Genomic DNA, 21,312 nt, shown 5'->3' with positions numbered 1-21,312 from the left:
CTAATGATAACACAGCGTTTCAAATGAGGACAGGAACATCAATCTTACGGTTCTCGAAGTAAAATCTGTGGAAATCCATTCCTTCCACCAGGTTTCCCAAAGCCTCCGGCTCAAATGAAGTCAGTCCGGGATCACAGATCTTACTGAGAACAGAAAACCCAAACAGGTTGAGAACGCCAAACGCCAACTGAAAGCAAGTCACTCAACACAGAGGAGACCAACACGGCAGACTCACGCATATGCCTCAAAGTCTCCGTTGTTAATCGCCTCGATCAGCTGCTCAGTGATCTTGATGATTTCCTGTTTGCGAGCTGCAGAGCAGAGAAGGAGCAGATGTTAATCACAGGGGTAAGAGCTGCACACAGAGAGAGCGTTACTTTATTAGTAGTTTTATTTTATGAGCACATAGACACATTAACTCAAAGCGAAGCTCGTCAACCTGAGATCAGTCATGTTAATCAAGCTGTTAAAATCTGAATCTTTGCGATCGTGAACCGCCGAGCACACACAAGGCGTGTCCTTAAATCACCACCAGCAACATCACCTGTATATTTAAAGACACCACAAGTCAAATACACCCAAGAGATGCATAAATCCTTCCGCCTACTCAGGAGGTTCAGAAAGTTCAAAAAAGCTTCAAACCTAATAAACCAAACAGCTGCCGAGCATGTTCGCCTGTGAGCTAAAATCCTCAAACTGTCATTCCACTGTGACACCCGACAGGCAGCCAAGCGCGGAGGTGGACGTACAGGCGGGCCAGACTCCATACTCACTCTGGGAGGAGGACAGGGGAGGACTGGAGGGGGGGTGGGGGGGAGGTGGAGAGGTGGTGTGTGCAGGTGGAGGGTTGGACCTGGCGCCGGATACCGGCGCAGCATCCGCCTCGGGTGCAGGAGCAGCCGGCACCCTGCGAACGCTGCTCACCAGGTCCGTGAGCCGTGACACTGGGTGCCATCCAGGTCGGGTGGAGGCAGGCGGTTGGACGGCGGAGGAAGATTAAACAAGAACAGATGAGAAATGAAAGAAATGGAAACAGGAAGTAAATGAGGAAATGGAGAAATGGAAAACAGGGGGACTCGTTCGTCTTTCCCCACACATTTTAATGAAGTAAATGCTGGGTTGTGACTGCAGTAGCAGCTGAAGTAGTCCTGATAGATCTAGAAATTAGATTTCTTTTCACTGCCTATTTCTGAGCTTCTTTGCATCAAGAGAAAAACATGAATTTTGATGAATAAAATGCTGAATGACTACAGTGTTTTCCCCATATGCTATCATTTCCTGGCTGACTCTCGTGAACTGCTGCTAGATTCTTGATGGAGACTCATGCAAACGGTTATTTAGAAGTGCTGGAGTGAATTAACTATTGTGTAAAAATTACAACTGGCCTACTTGACATAAGAATCACTGACTATTACATTAGCTCTTAATGTCGGATGAGCGAGAAACCATGAGTCACACATGAAAACCTTTCATGCATCATTTTGGAGAAGAGACGCCAGTTCGTGTGGCTTTGAGGCCTGGCCCAGTCCATGCTCTCACTCTTCTCTACTTACTCTGCATGGGGACAACGGGGGTGTGTGGAGGTGAGGGGGCAGAGAGGACAGCGGGAGGTGGAGTGCCGGATCTGCCTTCTCCGTCCGATATGGGCCCTGAGCCCCTGCGGACTGAGCCCAGCAGGTCAGCAAACTTTGCAGCAGCTGAACACGGAAGACATGGGTGGGATTCAATAGGAGGAAGGGCAGGAAGAGCTGAGTTTATCTCAGAGAGAGCTAAGATGAGCAGTTCACCCAGATCAACGGGTGAAAAGACAAGAATTCACCTCCTTCATAGGAGAATTATTTCTTAGAATGTCATTATTTAAGCTGCCCTCATAGACATAAACACATACAAAAAAATAAAAAACAATAACAAAATCTTTCTCATTGTAAAAGAAAATCTAACTAAAATAAATATCTTCTGATCAGAATTCTAATCCATCTAAAGAGTGAGTAATTCTGGGCACAGTATCATTAGAGCTCTCCAAGAAAAAGTCTCACTCAGTCGAAGGAAGTGGAAAATGACACGGAACAAAACTCATGGATGGAGATGTGAGAAAAACGAAGTTGGCATTAGCAGAACTGTGCTGTTATTCCAAGTCCTTCCGAGAGAGGAGGACAAAGAGGTGATATGAGCAAACACAGCCTGTGTGGAGCAACGCAGGAGCAGCATGGGTTAGTAAAGAATGCACTGTTATTTCGAGCAGGAGTGTTTTAGATCAGGAAGTCTCAGCGTGTTGGAGGATCAGTCTCCCTTAACAAACCTAGAACCACAGTTTGACTGACACACCTCTAAAAAAAAAAACAAGTTTTGAGTAGTAATTTTGGATGAATACGTCTGAACAGTTTATAACATTTCCATATAAGAAGACCAAGTTAATATTGATATCCATGGACAATAAAAGTTTATATTTGGTAGATATTTATACCTGATGTTGATTATATTCAAATATAATTATGTAGTGTAGCTTGAAATCTCTTATGTAGTACATTGAGAGGAGTTTTCCTCACAAAGAAATTTAAGACTGCTGTTAAGAGCTCCAGATACCAACAATCAACAGAAAAACAGGAGAAGATGATGGAAAATATTAAATCATTACAGATTGCCATCATGCTGGAAATTGTTCTGTAGTTGTTCTGTAGCCTCCAGGGGAGGCTCATCCCACACTCTGAAAACCACAGTTTTGGACTGTCTGTTAGTGAGCGCTGGCTAAGACTTGCTACAAGTCACAGCGTTTAAAAAGGATTTAGTGGCACTAAATGGCAGCAGAGGTGAGCTTTTAATACATGCAGGGATTTAGTGGAAGTCAAGAGCTTGGAGGGCGTTCCAGTGCGTTACGGGCTGCTTTTGGCGGGCCGTGCAGACTTACAGTGCGCAGCAGCGGAGGAGCCCACAGAGTTATCAGGCTGGGAGCTTGTGCTGGACTGCGCCTTAAGCGAGCTGCTGTCTAAGCTCTTCCCTGATGACGCGCACAGAATGAGACCAAACACATCGTTTTTTTGCAGTGGAAGATGACGAACGAAAGCACATTTTACACATATATACACAGGAAAAACAAAAAGAGAGAAATGTCAGAGTGAGGAGTGATGGGAGGGACAAGGGATGTGAGACGACATGATGGGGGCAAGTAAGCACAACAGGATGAGCACGGCCAACCTTTGAGTGCTCTGAGAAACAGTCTGCTGACAGATTAGGAACGAAAGAAAGGAAGGGGGGAAAAAAGCTGTTTCCTCGTTATCTTGCTTAAGGACTCCATTTCGGCAGGATTTACAACTGTGGCTCCTGCTGCATGTGAGGTTTCACTGAGACTTAATGGGAGTCTCGCCAGTGAGCAGAGGATGGATGATGACAACGGTGATGGCACCGATAATGAGAAAGAGCTGGATGTTACTCATTACCGCTCGTCTGTTTAATCGGCTGGCACGCGAGCCGCTCATTGAAAAATGGGAGGAAATGAAAGATCCCTGCTGAGGAGAAATTGCTGGAAAAACGAGTGGCAGGAGACAAAATTCAGACAGATGAAGAAAAAATTCTGCCACTCAAATAAGCAAGTAACATTACAGACCAACAATGAGATTATCCACAACAAAACCATCAAATCAGTTTTACCACACACACAGGAAACCAAACATAACAGCAAATGAAGCTACATCCCAGTACGGCTCACACTGTGTCACTGACAGGTGATCTCTTCCCAGCGGCTGACACTTAATTGAGGCTAATCCTTTAAATTCTAACTAATGGGAGGAAATAAGCACCCGTGCAGCAAAAACTGTAAATTAGTAACTCAAAACAAGGAGCGGCCGAGAGAAAACCCGTGTAACATACCCTCGTCTATATAAGTGTGGAGACTAAGGGAACAGATATGCGCTCAGATGCTCGAAAAGCCGGCGCAGGTGTAGGGTTTCAAGCCAGCTGTCGAGCACTGACCTGGCGGGATCCCGCACAGGCCGACGCGGCACAGGCTATTCCAACTGACCGCGAGCCCCCCCACCGCCATCTCTCCTCCCCGTTACTCACCTGGCTCTTGTAGTTCTCCCTGCCCGTTCGTATCTTAAAAACCGCCGTGTGAGACTGACGCTATCCGATGGTGGCGCTAGCAGCGCGGTGTGTCTTTAAACGCCTCTCTGGCCACTTCAACTCTCTTTTCCTGCCACCGGGGTTAAATTTAGATGCCTCCCCCTCCGCCTTTAGCCTCTGATTCCCATCCCAAGGTGCCCTAGCACTCGCAACTCATGCCAGAGGGGTGGGTGGGGTGGCGTTCGGGGGTTTGGCCCCTCTGGGTAGTTGGAACTGGGTAGGGGCAGGATACCTTTTCACTGTGTATACAAAGAAAGTACAGTATGTCACACTTGAAGCTGGGGGTATAAGATAATTTACTTGATGGAAATCCCTTCTGCTATGTTACACTGATCAAGAAGGAGACTTGATCAATGTCTTGATCCAAAAACTGACACTTTACAACATTTTTAGATGTTATCTGATCGAGCAATGCAGAACAGGAAGTCTTGAATATGTATATAAAAAGAGCAGGCTAACTATAAACTCCTCTGACAGGCCATTTGTATTCAAGCTGTTTGAATAAAAGCTAAGCAAGCAAAAGACATAAAAACAACCGAGAAACAAAAAGTAATTGCTGCAGCCATTTCACTGTCACTTAAAGTCAAACATCAGCATCACTGATGCTCTAATTAGGAAGACTGACTGTACAGACGGGACACAAGTCACTTATTTGCTCCGACGTCACAATCTTAGTGAACATCTCAATTCACAGCAGGATCACAAACATTACAGTCAATCAGAAAATACAAGGGAAACAATGAAGACTTTTAACTTGAACAAAACTTTGAGCTCCGTCTTCATTATTATTTCTAAAAGGGCACTTTAGCTCTCATCAGTCACTCACTATTCCACTTGGGGAGCCGCAGCTTTTTCAACAATCAGCCAGAAAAACTGTCACACTGCTATTACCGTACTCTGCTCGATAATTTTAGCAGTCATTGCAACAAGATTAAATTTTTCTCCTTGGTCTACACGGCAGCATGGCAGCACGGCTGCGGTTGCGACACAGCGGCGGTTACCTCTATAGGGAGCAGATAAAGGAGGAGGAAGTGCATGTTCTGTTCCGTACGCTTGGCACCGAAACGATACATTCCTGACCTGATTTAGACGTGCTCAGCAGGGATGTGAAGAACAGGGGCGTTTCGAGTGTGCTGGCACAGATCTGCCGAGGCTGAACCCTGGTGATCATGTGCAAGGACGAAGTCGCAGGAATTCAATCAGCGGACCACAAAAAAAAAAAAGTCGATGCAAAGTTTCTGACATGTCACCTCTGCGTTTTTCAGCTGTGCAGCTGGACACGAGCATTTCAAAGGTGAATCACTGCAATTCACCGGCATTATAAGGTCTGACAGTACAAGAGGCAATACAGTGGGACTCCATGAGGGGTCAGTAGGAGGTTAGCTATGAGCCGCTTCCCTCCTCAGTGACTAAATTAGAGTCGTGCTTACACCATCCATACCACACATGAAGTGCATGTAACAGCCTCCTCATTATGATCCCACACATTTAGCCTGCGCCGCTGGATCTGTTGCTGGGCGCTGGCTACACACCAAGTGACATTTTAATAAATTACACCATTAATCCCCTTTCCCTCCCCAACACTTCTTTTCGTTAATCAGCTGCAACAAAAGACATCAGCTACTCATAGGGGAGCCTTTTCCTGACAGTTGGCATTGAAAATACACCGCCGCCTCGGAGGCGGATAAACAAGCGGAGCTCATGCAAACCGGGGTGCCAGTCAGAGGAGCGCTTTGTGAAGTCTCTCTGCACATTTTCTTTTACCATGTCGTTTAGTAAACTGCTGTTTCTAAAGTGTTCGACACATTATTGCTGTTACAGGAGGAGCCACTCATCCAGATATGACAATTATGTCGGCACGACAAAGCCGTTTCCTCACGTATAACTGATGAGCAATAAAAGAGCTCGTCAAACTCGGAGAACTTAATAGACCCAGCCGAGAAGCAATCAGCCAAATCTCCCCTGCATTCTGCTCCAGCGCGCATCAGTCGATTGTCCCACATGTCTTTATTTATTTATTTCTCGCAACGTCTCTACATGTTCCAAGAATTGAATCGTCTGCCTGGGGTGGTATTTACGACTAGGGGGGAGGCGCAGCGAGGTGGCGTTTAGTGGCAGCTCGTCGCCGATTCGCTGCTGTGAAATACTATCACTGGGAAATGTCAAGGGAATTAAAAAGACTGTAATAGTATGCTCAACTTTCATTTACAATAAGATTTACATTTCTTTGGGAAGATCGCATTGTGATCGATCAATTTTCACATCAATTTCACAACAAAACAAGTCATATTCTAACCTCTGAATTTGTGACACTTCTTGTAATACTAACAATATTCAAAAAGGGGATTAAAGACAAGGCGTAATGTTGTAATCAGTAATCTCTCTTCCAGACTACATGTCACAATTTTGTTTAGATGTTTTTGGCAGGACATGTGACTTCTATTAAAAACAACAAACATATCTTAATATACTGGTAGATACGATCAGAGATCACTGGATGTTACTGTATGACAATATAATGCTGCAACAGTAGAAATCTCAACATCAGGGTCAACTTGCAGTCTAGAAAATACGGTAGCTTAATCAACAACAATGAGTTCCTTTGGAAGAATCTAAAGGATTACAGTCATTGATGATAATCAGGCTCCATTCACACGACAATGTTCCATGTATTCCTTGTGCATGTTTCAGAGTGTACGTTCTCTGCACTCGAGTGCGGTGTCTTGTAAAGTATGAATTGTGCTAGCGAGAAGTTCCATCCTGCAAATCAGTGAACACACACACACACACACACACACACACACACACACACACACACACACACACACAGACACACACACAGACACACACACAGTACAGACACTACTCAGTTAAAGGAAATTTTCTCCTCTCGCTTTGCTGTTCAACCCATATTTCAGCAGCAAGCAGCGGACATAAACCCAGGCGGAGCGGCGTATCTCATCAGAAACAACACCGTTCAGTTTAACTATCGGTTCTGGCTTTCGCAATTCCCCGGCCTTACCTTTCACGTCTTCATCCTCTACAGTGGTGTTGCTGCTGTCTGACGACTCCTGGGGATCACAGAAAGGGGATTCGATTAGGATCTGGCTATAATTGCACTGAATACACACCAGGAGGTGGGCAAAAGGATTGAATTGGGGAGGTAGAGGGCCCGTCAGCAGGAGGGATATTCCTAAGTTCACAAATCTTTGATTTGAAGTCAAACATACGTGTGCACACCAGGAACAAGCAGGCCTGCTAATGTGTTAATCTCAAACATTCAATCTGTGCAGATATAACTGAGAAACACCTCTTTGTCATTAAAACCCATGAGCTAAAACCTGGCATCATTCTCAGAGAGTAAATCCGTGAGGTCTTTGAAACACCAAGCAGACAAGAAGCGCCCTGTCAGTGAAACAGACTAAAGTTAATAAAGAGCACGAAATCTTTCTAGCATCAAGCCCTCTAAAGCCCACCTGTCTACTCCTCCGTCTCCATCGCTGTCTCTCTTCGACAGGCGCTTATCAAAGGAGGAGCATCTAACTTCCAATTAACAGATTAAATGAGGTTAAATTTCCCTGCCTGTGCAAAACAGTCGAGACTTTTCGACCTCATTAGAAGCGAACACGTGCTCTCCAACAGCGAAGCGCACAAGTGCTGCTTGCTGCTTTGTTTCATGATGGCTTTTAAAGAGCAGAGGGTGACAAAAGAAGAGGAAGAAAGAGAGAGAAGATAAGTGGTGTGTGTCTGTGTGTGCATCTGTGTGTTTAATTTTACCGTTCCTGTTATCCATGTATGAAAAAGACTAGATTAACAATGTTCAACTGACTCACCGAACAATGTCCACAGATGACAAACTACTGACGTTTGATTCACGAAACAACAAAGAAATACATGTTTTTTCTAATCAGCTCATACAAATCTTCACAATGCTCTCTCCCAAGCGGTCCTGATACTGAATTTAGCGCCGAGTTTAACTGAGTTTGGCGCTATGACTTCACATACCACCCAAATGTGAAAACAAGCTGAATTCTTTCAAAGTTACTTCAGTTACCTTCCTGTTCTGATTTTCTGAGGCTGTCAATTGTCATTTTGCACACACATTTCAAACTCATGCATTTCTCAGACCTTACGCCAAGATTACCTTTCTTGACATTTGGAGCAACACAATGTTGGTGTGGGTCACCAATCTGAACATTGCAACTCAGCAAAAAACAAAACAAAAAAAACAACTGGTGTAAAGTCACACAAGCATCATAAAATGCTGAGTCATGCCTGCGAGGAGAAGGGATCTCACTGCAAAGTCATGCAGGATCATGCAGCACTTCTAAACAGACACGGTCACACTAACTGTACAAAAGAGGGCAGAACGAGGATCACTGGAAATAATCAATAAAATAAGAACTCTCACTGTCACACCGTAACTGATGATTGTCTTAGTTATCAACTTAAATTCTGATTTATTTGACCATGAATGCTGTTGTTGGAGAGTTTTAATCCATTTGTAAAGTCGTGTTGAATTGAGGACGTAAGTCTGGGTTACAGCTTCAACCTAGACACATGTAACTTGTCATGAAGAATGGAAAACATCAAGCTAAGATAAAAGAGATTTAGCTTACTAAATTTAAAAAAAAATGGATGAGGGAAGCATCAAAAGTTTGTTAATTTTCTGCCCAAACTTCCATCTCTTTCAAGTGATATATACCATTATTTGAGGACTTTGCTACCTTGCAGCATAATGTTCACACAGATACATATGAAAAGGAAGGATCAGAGGAGTGGAAAAGATAAGGAAGAGGAGGTGAATGGCAAAGTAGGAGAAAGAGCAGGTCAGGATTGGGGGAAAGGCCTGTACCTTCGTCCCGTCCACTGGGTTATGGATGACAGTTGTCTGAGGTTCCTATAAGAGGATGGGGGATGGAGGGAGATGGAGTAAAAGAGAGGAAGAGATAGAAAAGAGAAGGGAAAGAAAGACAGCAGAGTTGAAATGTGGATATAAATGAACCAAGTGTTGGAAAAAAGAAGAAGAAAACCCAAAACAGCCCAGTAAGAAAGAAGAGGGACGTTAATGTTGGATGGAGAGAAAGTGCTTGTTAAGGTTGGCAGGAGAGAGGGGGAAGAATCCTCCAAAGTGACAGAGTGGGCGGATGAGCTGAAAACTGTAATTTGGAGTCAGTTCTGTTCTCTGCACATGCACTCGGTCTTGTTTGCATCTCTTTAGAGGACATTTCCTACTCTCCTCCCTGCCATAGCTGCTTCTAACATTAACCTAAGCCTCACCTTCCCTTGACCTTGAACCAGTCTTTCACAATGAGTAATTTATGCTGGAGAAATTATTTTTGATCCTCAGTAATAAATCATGTTTCCAGATTGTAAACAGATTTATGTGCTCTCAACATGAATAATACAAGTGCGACGAAAGATCAAGTAAGTACACAGCCCGAGGCAAGAGACAGCATAAAGATGGATCCCAAACTGTGACATTTTTCCAAACAGTAACTTCTCCGGGCTTTAGTTGTACACGGGCACTCTATTTCTGCACCGCCCTGCTGTGCATGCATAATTTCATGTTCAACATGATTGTGAAATACAAGGGACAAACACATGAAGAGGAAAATCAGAGCTCATAAAATATGAATAAAATGTGACATGGATAAACACTGCCCTCAAACAAAAAAAAACAAAAAAACAAAAAAAAAGATTTAAGATGCCCCACAAGATGAAAATGGGCCATTCTGTTCTTTCACACTCATCACAACAAAAAGCGTCATCACTGCCTGGCATTGTTTCAGCATCCTTTGGAAAAGACTGTCAGGACTCTTGTCATATAACTGGCTCAGTCACTCATTTGCATGATAACATGTCTGTCTAACGTAATAAAAATTCCCTAAATGTTAAATCTACTGGATGTTTGTTGTCATATCTAACACTGGCACAGAAAAAAAAGAGTTTTATTCTACTTCTTTCCACGACCTATTGCGACGAAAAAGTGATATTTTTAGCAAAATTGGAGCCTTTGCACAAGCGTCGGCCCCTGACCTTTGTGGCTTCAGACCCCACTGTGATGCTTTGTTGCTGCCTTTAAAGAGCAGCTACTCAGTTGTGATCAGTTAAAAACACCCTCTTTTCCTCTTTTCCAAAGTGATTCGTGGCCCATAAAGAGGTGTGACTTGGTGAACTATAAATCAGAACAAACCCCTCACAGCCCATCTCAAATCCTTAGCACCCCTCCGCCACCCGAGGAAGTGACACCGTGATGACCAATCATCAGCTGTCTCCCTGGTGATGATGGTAGTGTTGTCATGGCGACTGTCTCCTAGGGCAACATGCACCGGTGGCAACTTGGGAGATGATGATGATGAGTGAGTACAAAGTACCTGGGGTTTGCAGATGAAGGCGGGGGTAGGACAAGTGTTTAAGGCATCGTATCTTCAGAGGGAAGGATTTGACCGTAACACCTCTCTGACTGCCTTTGAGAGCTAAGGTTAAATCATTTCATTATGTGGTCATAAATGTAAAGAAAGAGATTAATATGTGTGAAAGAACATTTGCAGCATCAAGATTTCCACAGCCTTCAAGGCTGCTTCCAGGTCACAGGATCGAGGTCATGCAATCGAGGTCAGGCTGACTCTGGCCCGCCAGCTCTGTAATGAAAGAGTTAATGCACCAAATGGCTAAACACTAACAAGCTGAAGTCCCTGGCAACAGCACGGAGATCACAGCCGCCCTCCCACTCTCGATTCCCCTTCAAGGATCAGGGGGAAAAAAAACAGAAAGGAAAACCTCTTCTTCTCCATGCAGAGCCCACATTTCCACAAAGACTCTAAAGCACATAAATGTGAAATCTCAAACAAGCAGGAGTGAGACCATGTGGAGAGGTAAAGTGGAAAAACCTACACAAATTCAAAAAGGGGTAAATAAAAAAACAACTCAAGAATGTTGTTTATCTACTATGATACGGATGGAAGCCTTTCTTGTTGTTTGACTCACTGACCAGCAGACTGGAATATATAAATTGTTACTAAATGCTATTATTTAATACTGTGATGTGTAGAAAGCTGATGCTGTTAAACAGTTTCTGAGACAACTGATTAATTAGGACTGATAAAGCATTTAACTGAATTGTGTGTTGGTACAGACAGGACTCAGGATGCATCCATCGTCTTCTGTAGCACTTCGTCCAGTTTAGCGTCATGAAGCGCTGCAGTCAATCCCACCTAAATAAGTCTGAAGGCAGTGTGCACCCGCCTCAGCTCTCAAGTCCCATCACACGACACCCCTCAGGACCACAGGTGGGAATTAATTCTGCATATCAAACAGTCAAAGAAGCCAGAGGCTTTGTTTTTTTGTTCCAGAACTATGAAAACCAAGTTTAAAATCTCACTAACTTCTGTAACTACATTAGTAACTAAAAATACAGACTCTTCAATGATAAGTTTTTTTTTCTAGCTGCTTTCTAATAAACATTATTTCCCATGAGCCCTTGATGGGTTGAACTTCATTAACTGACAGAAAAAGTGACCCCAGGAGTAGGATGGCAGTGATTGCAGTTAAGTCTATATTGAGGATTTTTAGATAGGTAGATTATTATTTTTGGAAAATTTATAAGAACAAAAAATCCTCATAAAAAGGACCTGGTGGCTTTCAAGGACAGAAAAAAACTCTGATATTTTAGAATCTATGCAATTAGTGTTGTGCATATTCCTAAAAATTATGATTACAATAAATAGATAAACATGCAAGTTTTACTTATACAAGTAGTTGATAACATAAAGATTGCAGTCTAATGGTAACATCATTTGTTTTTATATTTGCTGCAGGAGGAACTAATCAGTTTGGGACTAAGTAGTAAAGTATTCTAATTTCAAATTTATTATAAAAAAGTTAAAAAGCAAAGTAATTTGGAAAATGTTGCAACTAACAGCGGTTTTTTTAAGTGAAATAGAGACAGCAGCTCTGTATTTGTTACTGATGAAATTACTTTCAAAACAAGCTTATTACAGCAACAATCAACACTACAATTAATATTACGATATTATCTTGGTAAGAAAAAAAAATTGCAACACTTAATAGAAAAAAAGTTTTTGGGCTGTGCTGTGTTGTGTAATCCTGCCGATCAAGTTCAACAAACACTAATGGCTACTAATAATCGAAAACTGCAGTTTACTGCAGTACATGAAAGTTACTGCATCAGTAAATGTCACCATAAATGTCACCCCATACAGACCGAGACATGAAGCACTTATGAGTCTCCCCAGAGGCCTGATGTGAAGTCAAACTCCTGCTGCTGCGTTCAGACTATCCTCCCGGTCTAACTGCACACAGATGAAACATGAAAGAGGTCTGTGACCGGTCCATCGACAGCCTGCAGGAGTTGATTCCAACCCAGCAGCAGATTTCACACATTTTCACAGCGTAAACAGGAAACCAAGAACTCTCTGAAATCAGCTGGTGTGCACATCGCTGGCAGGATGAAGTACAGATCTTTGGACTCCACACTACGCAGCAGGGGGGGGCAGCTTCTCCACAGGAGGAAGGAGGTAAATCTTACTGACAGACCCGGCAGGTACTGGCTGTCGGGTTCTTTCTGGCAGGATCCCAGTGAAAGGAAATGACACGGCGGCGCGGTATCAACCTGTGTGTAAGTCACACAGCATCCCCACCTGCCACGGGGAAATGTTTCCTGACACCACCTGCAGGTTTCAGCCCCGTGTGGCTGCTGTGGCTGCTGTGGCCGCGGCGGCGGCGAGCCAAACATCAACCGCAACGGACAGAGGACAGACAGGTGGGGGGCAGGAGAAGGGTGTGGGGTGGGGTGGATGTGGAGGGCTGAAGTGACGGTCGGGGCGGCGGGGGGACAGACACACACACACAAACAAACAAACAAACACACAAACAGGTGAAGGAGGGGTTAGGAGGTAAATACCAGAGCAGGTGAAGGGATGTTTCCTTTGGGGCTGGTGACTATGCTGTTTTTGGTGCTGTTTGTCTGGGGCTGTGCAGGAAAAGGAGAGGAAAGGGAGGAAACACAACAAGAGTGTTAAAAACAGCAAGAGGTGAGTCTCTGCGCATGTGTGTCCCTGCAAGTGTGTCCTTGCACGTGAAATTCGCTTCATAGTTTTATAGTCATGTCCTTGCGACAAAAAACTGAGTTGGTCTGTATTACACCGATGACAAAACGGTATAAACGTAGCTGTTAATTTGTTTTTCATTTCTAATTATAAGTCGAATGATAAACACAAGCTGAAAGAAAAAATCTGCTCCCACAATACAGAGAAGGTTGATACAGCCTTGTATCTGTTGCTCAAAGAAACCCAAATGCCTCCGATGCCTTTTATGCACTGCATAAAAGATATAAAACAAACAGTAAATGATGTGCAAATTGGTGGAGCAAAAAAGAAAGAAAGAAAATCCAGTTTTGTATAAGCAACTAAAGTGAAAACAATGTGGCAGTGGGCTTCAGGACCTCAGGCAGCACAGTGTCCAAAACATGGTTATGCTGTAGAAATCACTTTATGAGCTAACATGTCTGAAGGCCATTGTCTGTGAACATAGTGCATCACTGCATCTACAGATGCAAATGAATTACCATCCAGGCAAAGTGAAAAGAGCATAAAAACAAGAAGCAGGTCCTCTGCAGACAAACTTCTTTAAGATGAGTTGTATGTAATGTCAGGTGAAATCAAATTTACCGTGTCCTCTGTTCTAAATAAGAGATAATCATTGTGTTTGTTATTGTACAGCCTCAATATTTAAGGTTCAATATAGGCCTGCATTAGAGCAAAAAAGCATGAGTGGCTTGCACAGAAATGAAGGTTCCATTAGGAGCTTGCTTTGGAATGTAATAAATTGACATTCAGTTAATGTTTTCCACATTCTGCACAAATAAAAACAGCTTGGCTTTCTATCAGAATGGACCTGGGTATCAACTGAAAACAACTGATACACTACAAACCAGGAAGTACGTCAGGAGAGATGCCGAACCACTGAGCAGCTGAAATCGCTGCATCAAGTAAGAAGAGCAACACTTTTCTGAACCGTCTTTTTATTTGCAAACACTACCAAACGATCAACTTTTGGTATCTATCTTTACTGAAAACAGCTGCGTTCACATTCCAGTACTTTTACATTTGAATATTCGAGAGTGGCGGGAACGAAGCAGTTGCCGAAAACCTTCTTTCTCGTGACTGCTCTGTAACTGTGAGAGGTGACATGAGTGGGCAGGTGGAGATCCATGGCGTCGTCATTTTGTCAATAACCACTTTCTGAGCTTGAAATCACATCGCTCTGATTCCAACTGTGCCATTTGGCCACAGTGACTCACCTGAGTGAGCGCCACCCAAGTCTCAGCCGAGGACCACACATGAAAGAGCGGCCGGTCTTTTATACCTCAGATTGAGCGTAATGATTTTTCCATTGAATCTAAGATGCCTTTGTGAATCACAGATGTGAATCACTCAAGGAAGTCAGCTGCTGTTACATAAAAGCTGACTTTACACGGTTACATGTGAGCTCTTCCCACTCATCATTCAGAGGTCAAGAGAATTCCTGGATTACTTGATGTCTTAATAATAAGCATACATGTAAGATGATGCAGGAACAATCTGACTCAAGATTCACAGGAAGGCGACCCTGGAATTAAAAAAAAAAAAAAAAGGATTTAAAGAAACTGAAAACTAAAAAAGAAGAAAAAGAAGAGTGTTTTTTTTTTTAATCAGTTATTGTGGAGTGTTCACACCGAATGCGAAGAGTTTTCTGCGTGTGTGTGTGTGTGTGTGTGTGCGCGTGTGTGTGTAACCATATTGTGGGTTTTGTAAGCCACCGGGCTTACTCAGGAGAAGAGCGGAGAGGATGTCAGCATATACAAGACACCACACAATGCATGTATATTTTAAACAGCCATAAAAACGAAAGCCACTGTAAGCTGACAATAAGCTGACATATAGACATTTCACTGAATTCACACACAAACATTCTCAAAGAAACAACCCCCCCCCCCCCCCCCCCCCCCACACACACACACACACACACACACACACACACACAACCGAATCTGCTGTCAGCCATCACTCTGCATCTTGTGTGCAGGAGAGCCAGCAGCTGGAAATGTATTCCCCATCACAGTAAAGATTAGTGGGTGAGCTCTCTTAGTTAAAGCTTGTTTGCAGTATGTCCACAGCATTCCCTCGGTGTGTGTCTGTGAGAATAAATCTCCTTCAGTTCTTAAAAAATCCTACGGTTTGCAAGCGGTGAAGACAGCTGCTGCTCTTCGCCGTGAAGACGGCAAAAACCACTGTCGTTATAAATTCATAGTTCAACGAACACAAGGGAGGCGATCGCTCATGCTCAAAATGGGAACCATGAGGAATCCACAGCCAGTTCTTTAAGGAGATCACAGTACGGGAAGGTGCAGAAGAGATGGAGTGTGTTGATAACAACAGGGACATGTCAAAGAGAAAGGAAGGAAGGTTCCACAGGAGCAGAGGGGCAGAGGAGAATCCACTTAGCTAATGAAAAAACAAAGGTTTCTTGTTGTCCATCAGCTGAAGGACACTGCTGCTTTGTTCTCACTCAGAGTAAAGTGTGAGGTGCTGTAAGGAGTCGTTAGAGGTCCAAGCACCTAACTCGTAGTCCTACATGCTTCTTATTGTGAGGGTGTGTTCACACTCTTTGATTCTGGATTGATTAAAATCAACTCTGGTGCAACTGCTGTGTTGGTGCTGGTTATTTGTGGAAGTGTGAGTGCTGCCACCCAAAAACCCAGTGTGGACCAAAGAAGCATACTGAGAGCCTGTAAAGTCACTTCCAAACCAGCTATGGCCCTTTTATTAGCAGAAAAGCTAATCTTTATATCAGCGATGGGTCATTGGTAATGGGAATTATTAATTTTGCCGAGCCGGTTTGCAGAGTTTAAGTTCATGTGTAGGCAATTAAAAGATTATTAGGCAAAAAATAATAAAGGAAGGTATTGTGTGCACATCTTAAAGATACTCAGGTTATTATGAAATTGACTTTGTCCTTCATTGACTGTCAACAAAAATAGACAATAGTACAGAATGCATGTACATGGATGGATTGACATCCAAAATGCCTCTGGTTTACAGACCTTGCTATATAGAGGCAGAGACAAATGACGGTGAAAAATGACCCTTTTAATATGGTCCAGACCAGAGAAATGACAGTACAAGTATGAATACAGTATTTGACGAAAGAGTTCGGAAAAAAAAAAACTAGACTTAGAAAAGTTGTCACTGTCTTAAAAATGTGGCCGTGACAGATTTGAAGCATCTCGAGAGTAACTCTGATGGAAGTGAAGCACCTTTCTTCCATTAGGTTGTCAGAATGTCAGAGCTGGTCTCTGCAGTGTATCTGCACGGACCTCCCATGCTAAGATCAAACAGTACCTGACATGTCCTGTCAAAGAAACAATTTCCTACATCTGCTCATCATCGCCACTGTCATTTTCTTTATATAGCTTTTACTTAAAAGCGGCTTAGTTTCCAAAGCTTCCAAACGCAATATTCTTGCAGAACAGAGAATATTTCTGGAGATACATGATACCTGACTGCGGTTTAAACGTGTGCTGGGTGGAAGTGGATCACAGATTAACTGGCTGTTGAAGTGAAGGACTCTTTAGTTCTTGAAGTAAAATAAACAGAAGAAGGGAGACGGGGCAAATGGAAAGAGAAACGGGGGAAAAAAGAGTAACTGGGCAAATGCATTAAGAGCATGCTCACCATGTACTGGACAGTAGAGCTGGACTTGCGTTTCTGTCCTCAGGCAATTGACGAATGGATGAAATTATTGTTGAATGGATGGTAGAAGGGAGGGTTGGGAGAAAATAAAGTGAATGAACTGGCACAAAGAGCACAACAAGTCTTCAAACTAAACCATAAGTGCTGCATTTAAAAAAAAAGAGTTTGTTAATGTGGCAAGGGTCAGTGGTGAAGAGAAGACTTTTTCCAGGGAGTTTCCACAGAGCAGAAGAAAGACCAGCAAAGAAGATCCAGAAGGGTTTGCAAAAGTAAGAAAGTGCACGCAGGTCAAAAGTGAAATGGTAATCCAGGCCGCTTCAGAAGCAACTGGGGCAAAGAGAAGCGAAATGGCAGAAAACACAAAAGGGCAAAGAATTCTGGGCTTCATACGGAAGGCAACAAAACTAAATTACTTTGGTTCATCTCCACTGCGTTTTCTTATTTTGTCCTCATTGATAGCGATATTCATGAACTGCCATGTTGGGTATATCAGTACCTAAATAGTAAAAAAAAATAAAATAAAAATCACAAATGATCAAGAATACCTCTATCATGGCAAGAACTCAGGTTACAGCTGTGTTTGTTTCCGTTTGATGAAATTAAATGTGGTGTTAAGAATCATGTTCTAAGTATCTGGTGTGGCAGCATCATGCTATCATAACCTCTATTTTTATAAAATAAAACAAAACATACATGTTTTCTTTCTCAGTCAAAAGGAGAGACTAGAGAAGGCTTTAAAACTGCTTTAGAACACAGTTCTTTGGATCTAATTTCCATCCCTGAAATGACACCAAATAGTGATGTACCTGCACCAGTCCTGCCTCAAAGTAATAATCACACGGAATCCATTATTAATCTGCGTCTGGAGTGAACTTGCCCAAGTTTTAACATATAAGATTTTGTTGCTGTATGAGGTCCAACCTGTGACATCTATAACAAGAATGTCTTCAAAAGTGAATCATGTTTAGGATGGTAGATGGCAGCACAGAAGGTTAAAGGTGAACTGGCAACAGGCAGGTGTTGCAGCCGAAAGGCCTTCAGTGACCCGGCGTGGGGGAAAAAAGGAAAAGGAAGCAAACGAGAAGAGGTCCAAGTCGCAGCGGAAGACAAAGGAAATGCGAAGGAAAAAAGGATAAATGAGTGAAGAAGGAGAAAAGGAAGAAAGTGGGAACGCAGCGGAGGGAGAAGACGCCTTTAGAAATGGTTTGGGGCGAGAGTCTGTTCCTGTATGTGTGGGGAGCCTGTTGCTAGGTGATGAGCGCGCCACACTGGAAGTAAGCGTCTATTTCTGTCGTCTGAGTTTCCAGGGTCCAGACTGGCAGCTATTCCTGGAACCGGAGTCACATTCCCTGCTGAACCGACTGAGCAGGGAGGGAAGGGAGAGCTGGGGGCATTCACACGCACACTCACGCACAAACTGACTACACGCACACACAGAGCCGCACACAGCTGCATTAGCACACGAGCCTACCACAGCGGCGGACACCCACGCTTAAATGCTCTTTATGTGCAGGCATGCTCACACCCCCAGTTTGGGCGCTCAGTCGTTTTTTCAACCTGACAAACAAATTGGACGCGTTTACACATCCATACACACACACACCCACACCGTCACCATTTGTATACACAAACACACACCTGCATGTGACAAAGTGCTACCAAACACAATGTCTGATGCTGAGAAGCATGAACACCACGTTCCATGCTTTGCAGCACGCCATCGTGCACACATGCCGGCTGCGCCGACATGGACGCCATGTGTGGGATGGTGTTACTGCAGCGCGTCTACGTGCAAGCGTGGGATGATGAGAGATCTTCATTAAAAAGATGAGCAGGGATACGGGGTTAAAGACCAGATGGGGTGAGTGAGAGAAAAGGAAGCGCTGAAAGAGGAGGAAGAGACAGAAATGGAAGGATGAGAAGGAGAGGAAGCGACGGGGGAGGAAGTGAATTTGGGAGGGTCGGCAGATGGTTTCATTTGATAATGGCGGCAGAGAGGTGGCGACGAGCTGAATAATGCCAAATCAAAGGAAAGGATGTGCTACTCAAGGCTTGGGATGGGAAAGCAACATGTAGGCAGAGACTGGCGCGCACATACAAAAGCATCTGCACAAACACACACATAAAAACATTTGTCCACACTTGTGTATTCAGAGTAGGGCTGTGGGTTTTTTCATTTCTGTTTTTTTAAACTACTCTCTAAGACTAGCTTCACTTCACAAAACCATGTGCAAAACACTACTAAAAAAAAATCCAACAGCCCTCACTCAGACATACACCGCCTGCACACAAAACCACAACAAACATATGTCTCAAATGCAGTGAAATATTGACATTACGCAACATAAGTCAAAATGAAAAAATGTAGGAACCTATAATGAGACAGATTAGAAACGCAGCGAATAATGAAGCAACAGATCCAGCAGAGAAAGAGCGAGAGAAGCAAAGTGTGTGACCTGAGCAAGAAGAAGTGATGAAAAGAGCGCAGTGCCGGGAGGAAGACTTACCTTGACATCTGCCTTTTTGTTGAGCAAAGTCTTGGCTGCTGCAATGACAAACGCAGGGAAAACAACCAGTTACAAGTGCCGATTGACAGTGCCTCTCACTTTCCGCTCTGTATTTCACCTATAATGGATCATCTGGGGGAATGCCTCTGTTTGGAATTGGGAAATAATGTTTTTTTTTGTAAAAAGCTAATCAAGCAGAATCAGCCTGAGGCTGAAATAAGAAGAGCACCTCAGCACGCCGAAGCAGGAAAACTGCTTCAAAAGCCAGGCAACGCTTCGAGAGTGACTGATCTTTGTTTATTTCCAAGCAGGATATAGCTTTATTCAATAAGCACTGTCATATTCAAAACTGCATGTATTTAAGCTGATATGGGACAACTATCAGGCTTGTCAAACAAAAATGTAAATTAAGTAACTAGCTTGGCCAAGTAATATGAATTTGACAAAAACCTCATTGGCCTTTGACAGACTGAATATGACACTTAGCAAGTTACTTACCAGTAAAGTGCTGGTATCTCATTCTAGAGACTAATTTTTCCAACCAGTCTGATATTAGATTGCTTATTTACTCACACTCTTGTGTAATCATGTGTAAACTCTTAAGTAATCAGGATTGTTAGCTACTATCAGACATGTACATTTCCTCAAATCTGCCTTTTCTGTATCATTCTCATTGCAGCTCAGACACCAGAATAAAGAAACTTTTGCTGATAAAAAACAACAGTTGAACCAAAACATGATCAGCAGGTTACTGACTGGGCGACTTGTAAACATACAGACCGAGCACCATTTTCACATGAAGTACACAATATTCAGGTTGTCTTCATAACACGGTACAGTTGAAATTACTGGTACTTTCTGTTATACTCAGTGGAAACAAAGACGTTGTTGTCAGTGAAATAAAACCATACTTTACTCAACACTTCAAATAAATTCTGAACCCTCTTAAGTTACAGCTGAGAGGAAAAACAATGATGGCTGTTTTTGCAAAGGCCTTAAGGACGCTTCATCTTCATTCTGCTCTCTAATAAAGAGTAATGAAGAGGATTCAAATAAGGCAGGACACTGGAGAAAGGGAATGAAACTAGACGAGCGTGATACTCATAATCCCTCATTACAGTGGAAGCTGCAAGCAGACAGCGTAAGACAGTCTGCAGGACATTTTCTATGACTGTGCTGCTAAAGCGTGAACGGCACAGTGTTCTGATTGCACCGGATAGTTACTGGTTTTGCCCGGAGGGACTCCAAAATAAGAGCCGGACTCGTTGTGGAGCTGGTGTGTCTGCAGAGGCTGTGGGAGTGTCCACAGGCGAGACGGCAGAGGATTAATCTTAGGCCAGATGTTGAAATTTTTTTGCTATTAAAACGTTAGGATTAAACACACATTACATAAGTGCAGAAAAACACTTGAGGCATACACAGATTAATTATGTTTACAGCATTGTAATTTGTGTTGATTGTGAGCTCTTGTAATTGTTTTTATGAAAAGTAACGGGCATATTATTAAGTCAAATCAGATCTGATTAGTTCCAGTTACAGAGTTAAGTTGATTTTGGGACAGATCAGGTTATGGTTTGAAAGCTGGACGGACCTAATAAAGAGACAATAGGTTTTTTTTTGCATACTTTGGAACAGCTTCTGTTCATAAAACAAAAACACCCTCAACTGAAAGTCACTCTATTTTCTAGTAATATCTTTGTAGGTAAGTAGGAAAACTGAAAGAAAAAAAAAAAAAAAAAAAAAAGCTTGTATTTCAAATGATTACAATGTTACAGATCAATCATGGCATAACTGGAAAGCCTCTATGATTGTTGGACTTTTTTTATTTTTCCAGTAACAGTATGACTCAAGTATAATTTGCTTCTTGATTATGTGGTTAAATTGGAATGAAAAACCCTGCAAAAGTCATCAGCTAAAGTCCCACATGTCGTCGC

General features: G+C 43.0%; 1 protein-coding gene across 9 annotated transcripts in view; it reads right to left on the bottom strand.

Moving 5' to 3' along the window:
• The window catches only part of camk2b1 (calcium/calmodulin-dependent protein kinase (CaM kinase) II beta 1), a 74,471-nt gene that overhangs the window by 793 nt on the left and 52,366 nt on the right, over window positions 1-21,312 (bottom strand). For 2 of the 9 annotated variants that reach the window (XM_030105636.1, XM_030105639.1), the window contains 6 exons: window positions 19,379-19,413; window positions 13,043-13,111; window positions 8,972-9,016; window positions 7,139-7,187; window positions 236-311; window positions 49-143 (listed from right to left, as the gene is read on the bottom strand). In XM_030105636.1, the coding sequence (XP_029961496.1) occupies window positions 49-143; window positions 236-311; window positions 7,139-7,187; window positions 8,972-9,016; window positions 13,043-13,111; window positions 19,379-19,413 (369 nt within the window). Of the gene's footprint in view, window positions 1-48; window positions 144-235; window positions 312-773; window positions 945-1,553; window positions 1,698-2,905; window positions 2,996-7,138; window positions 7,188-8,971; window positions 9,017-13,042; window positions 13,112-16,853; window positions 16,887-19,378; window positions 19,417-21,312 lie in introns of all 9 variants that reach the window. The other 7 variants (XM_030105640.1, XM_030105644.1, XM_030105645.1 and 4 more) reach the window with 6 other exon arrangements.

This window comes from Salarias fasciatus, chromosome 12, assembly GCF_902148845.1.
Source record: "Salarias fasciatus chromosome 12, fSalaFa1.1, whole genome shotgun sequence".
NCBI lineage: Eukaryota > Metazoa > Chordata > Actinopteri > Blenniiformes > Blenniidae > Salarias > Salarias fasciatus.
This window is presented reverse-complemented; position numbering and strand designations above follow the sequence as displayed.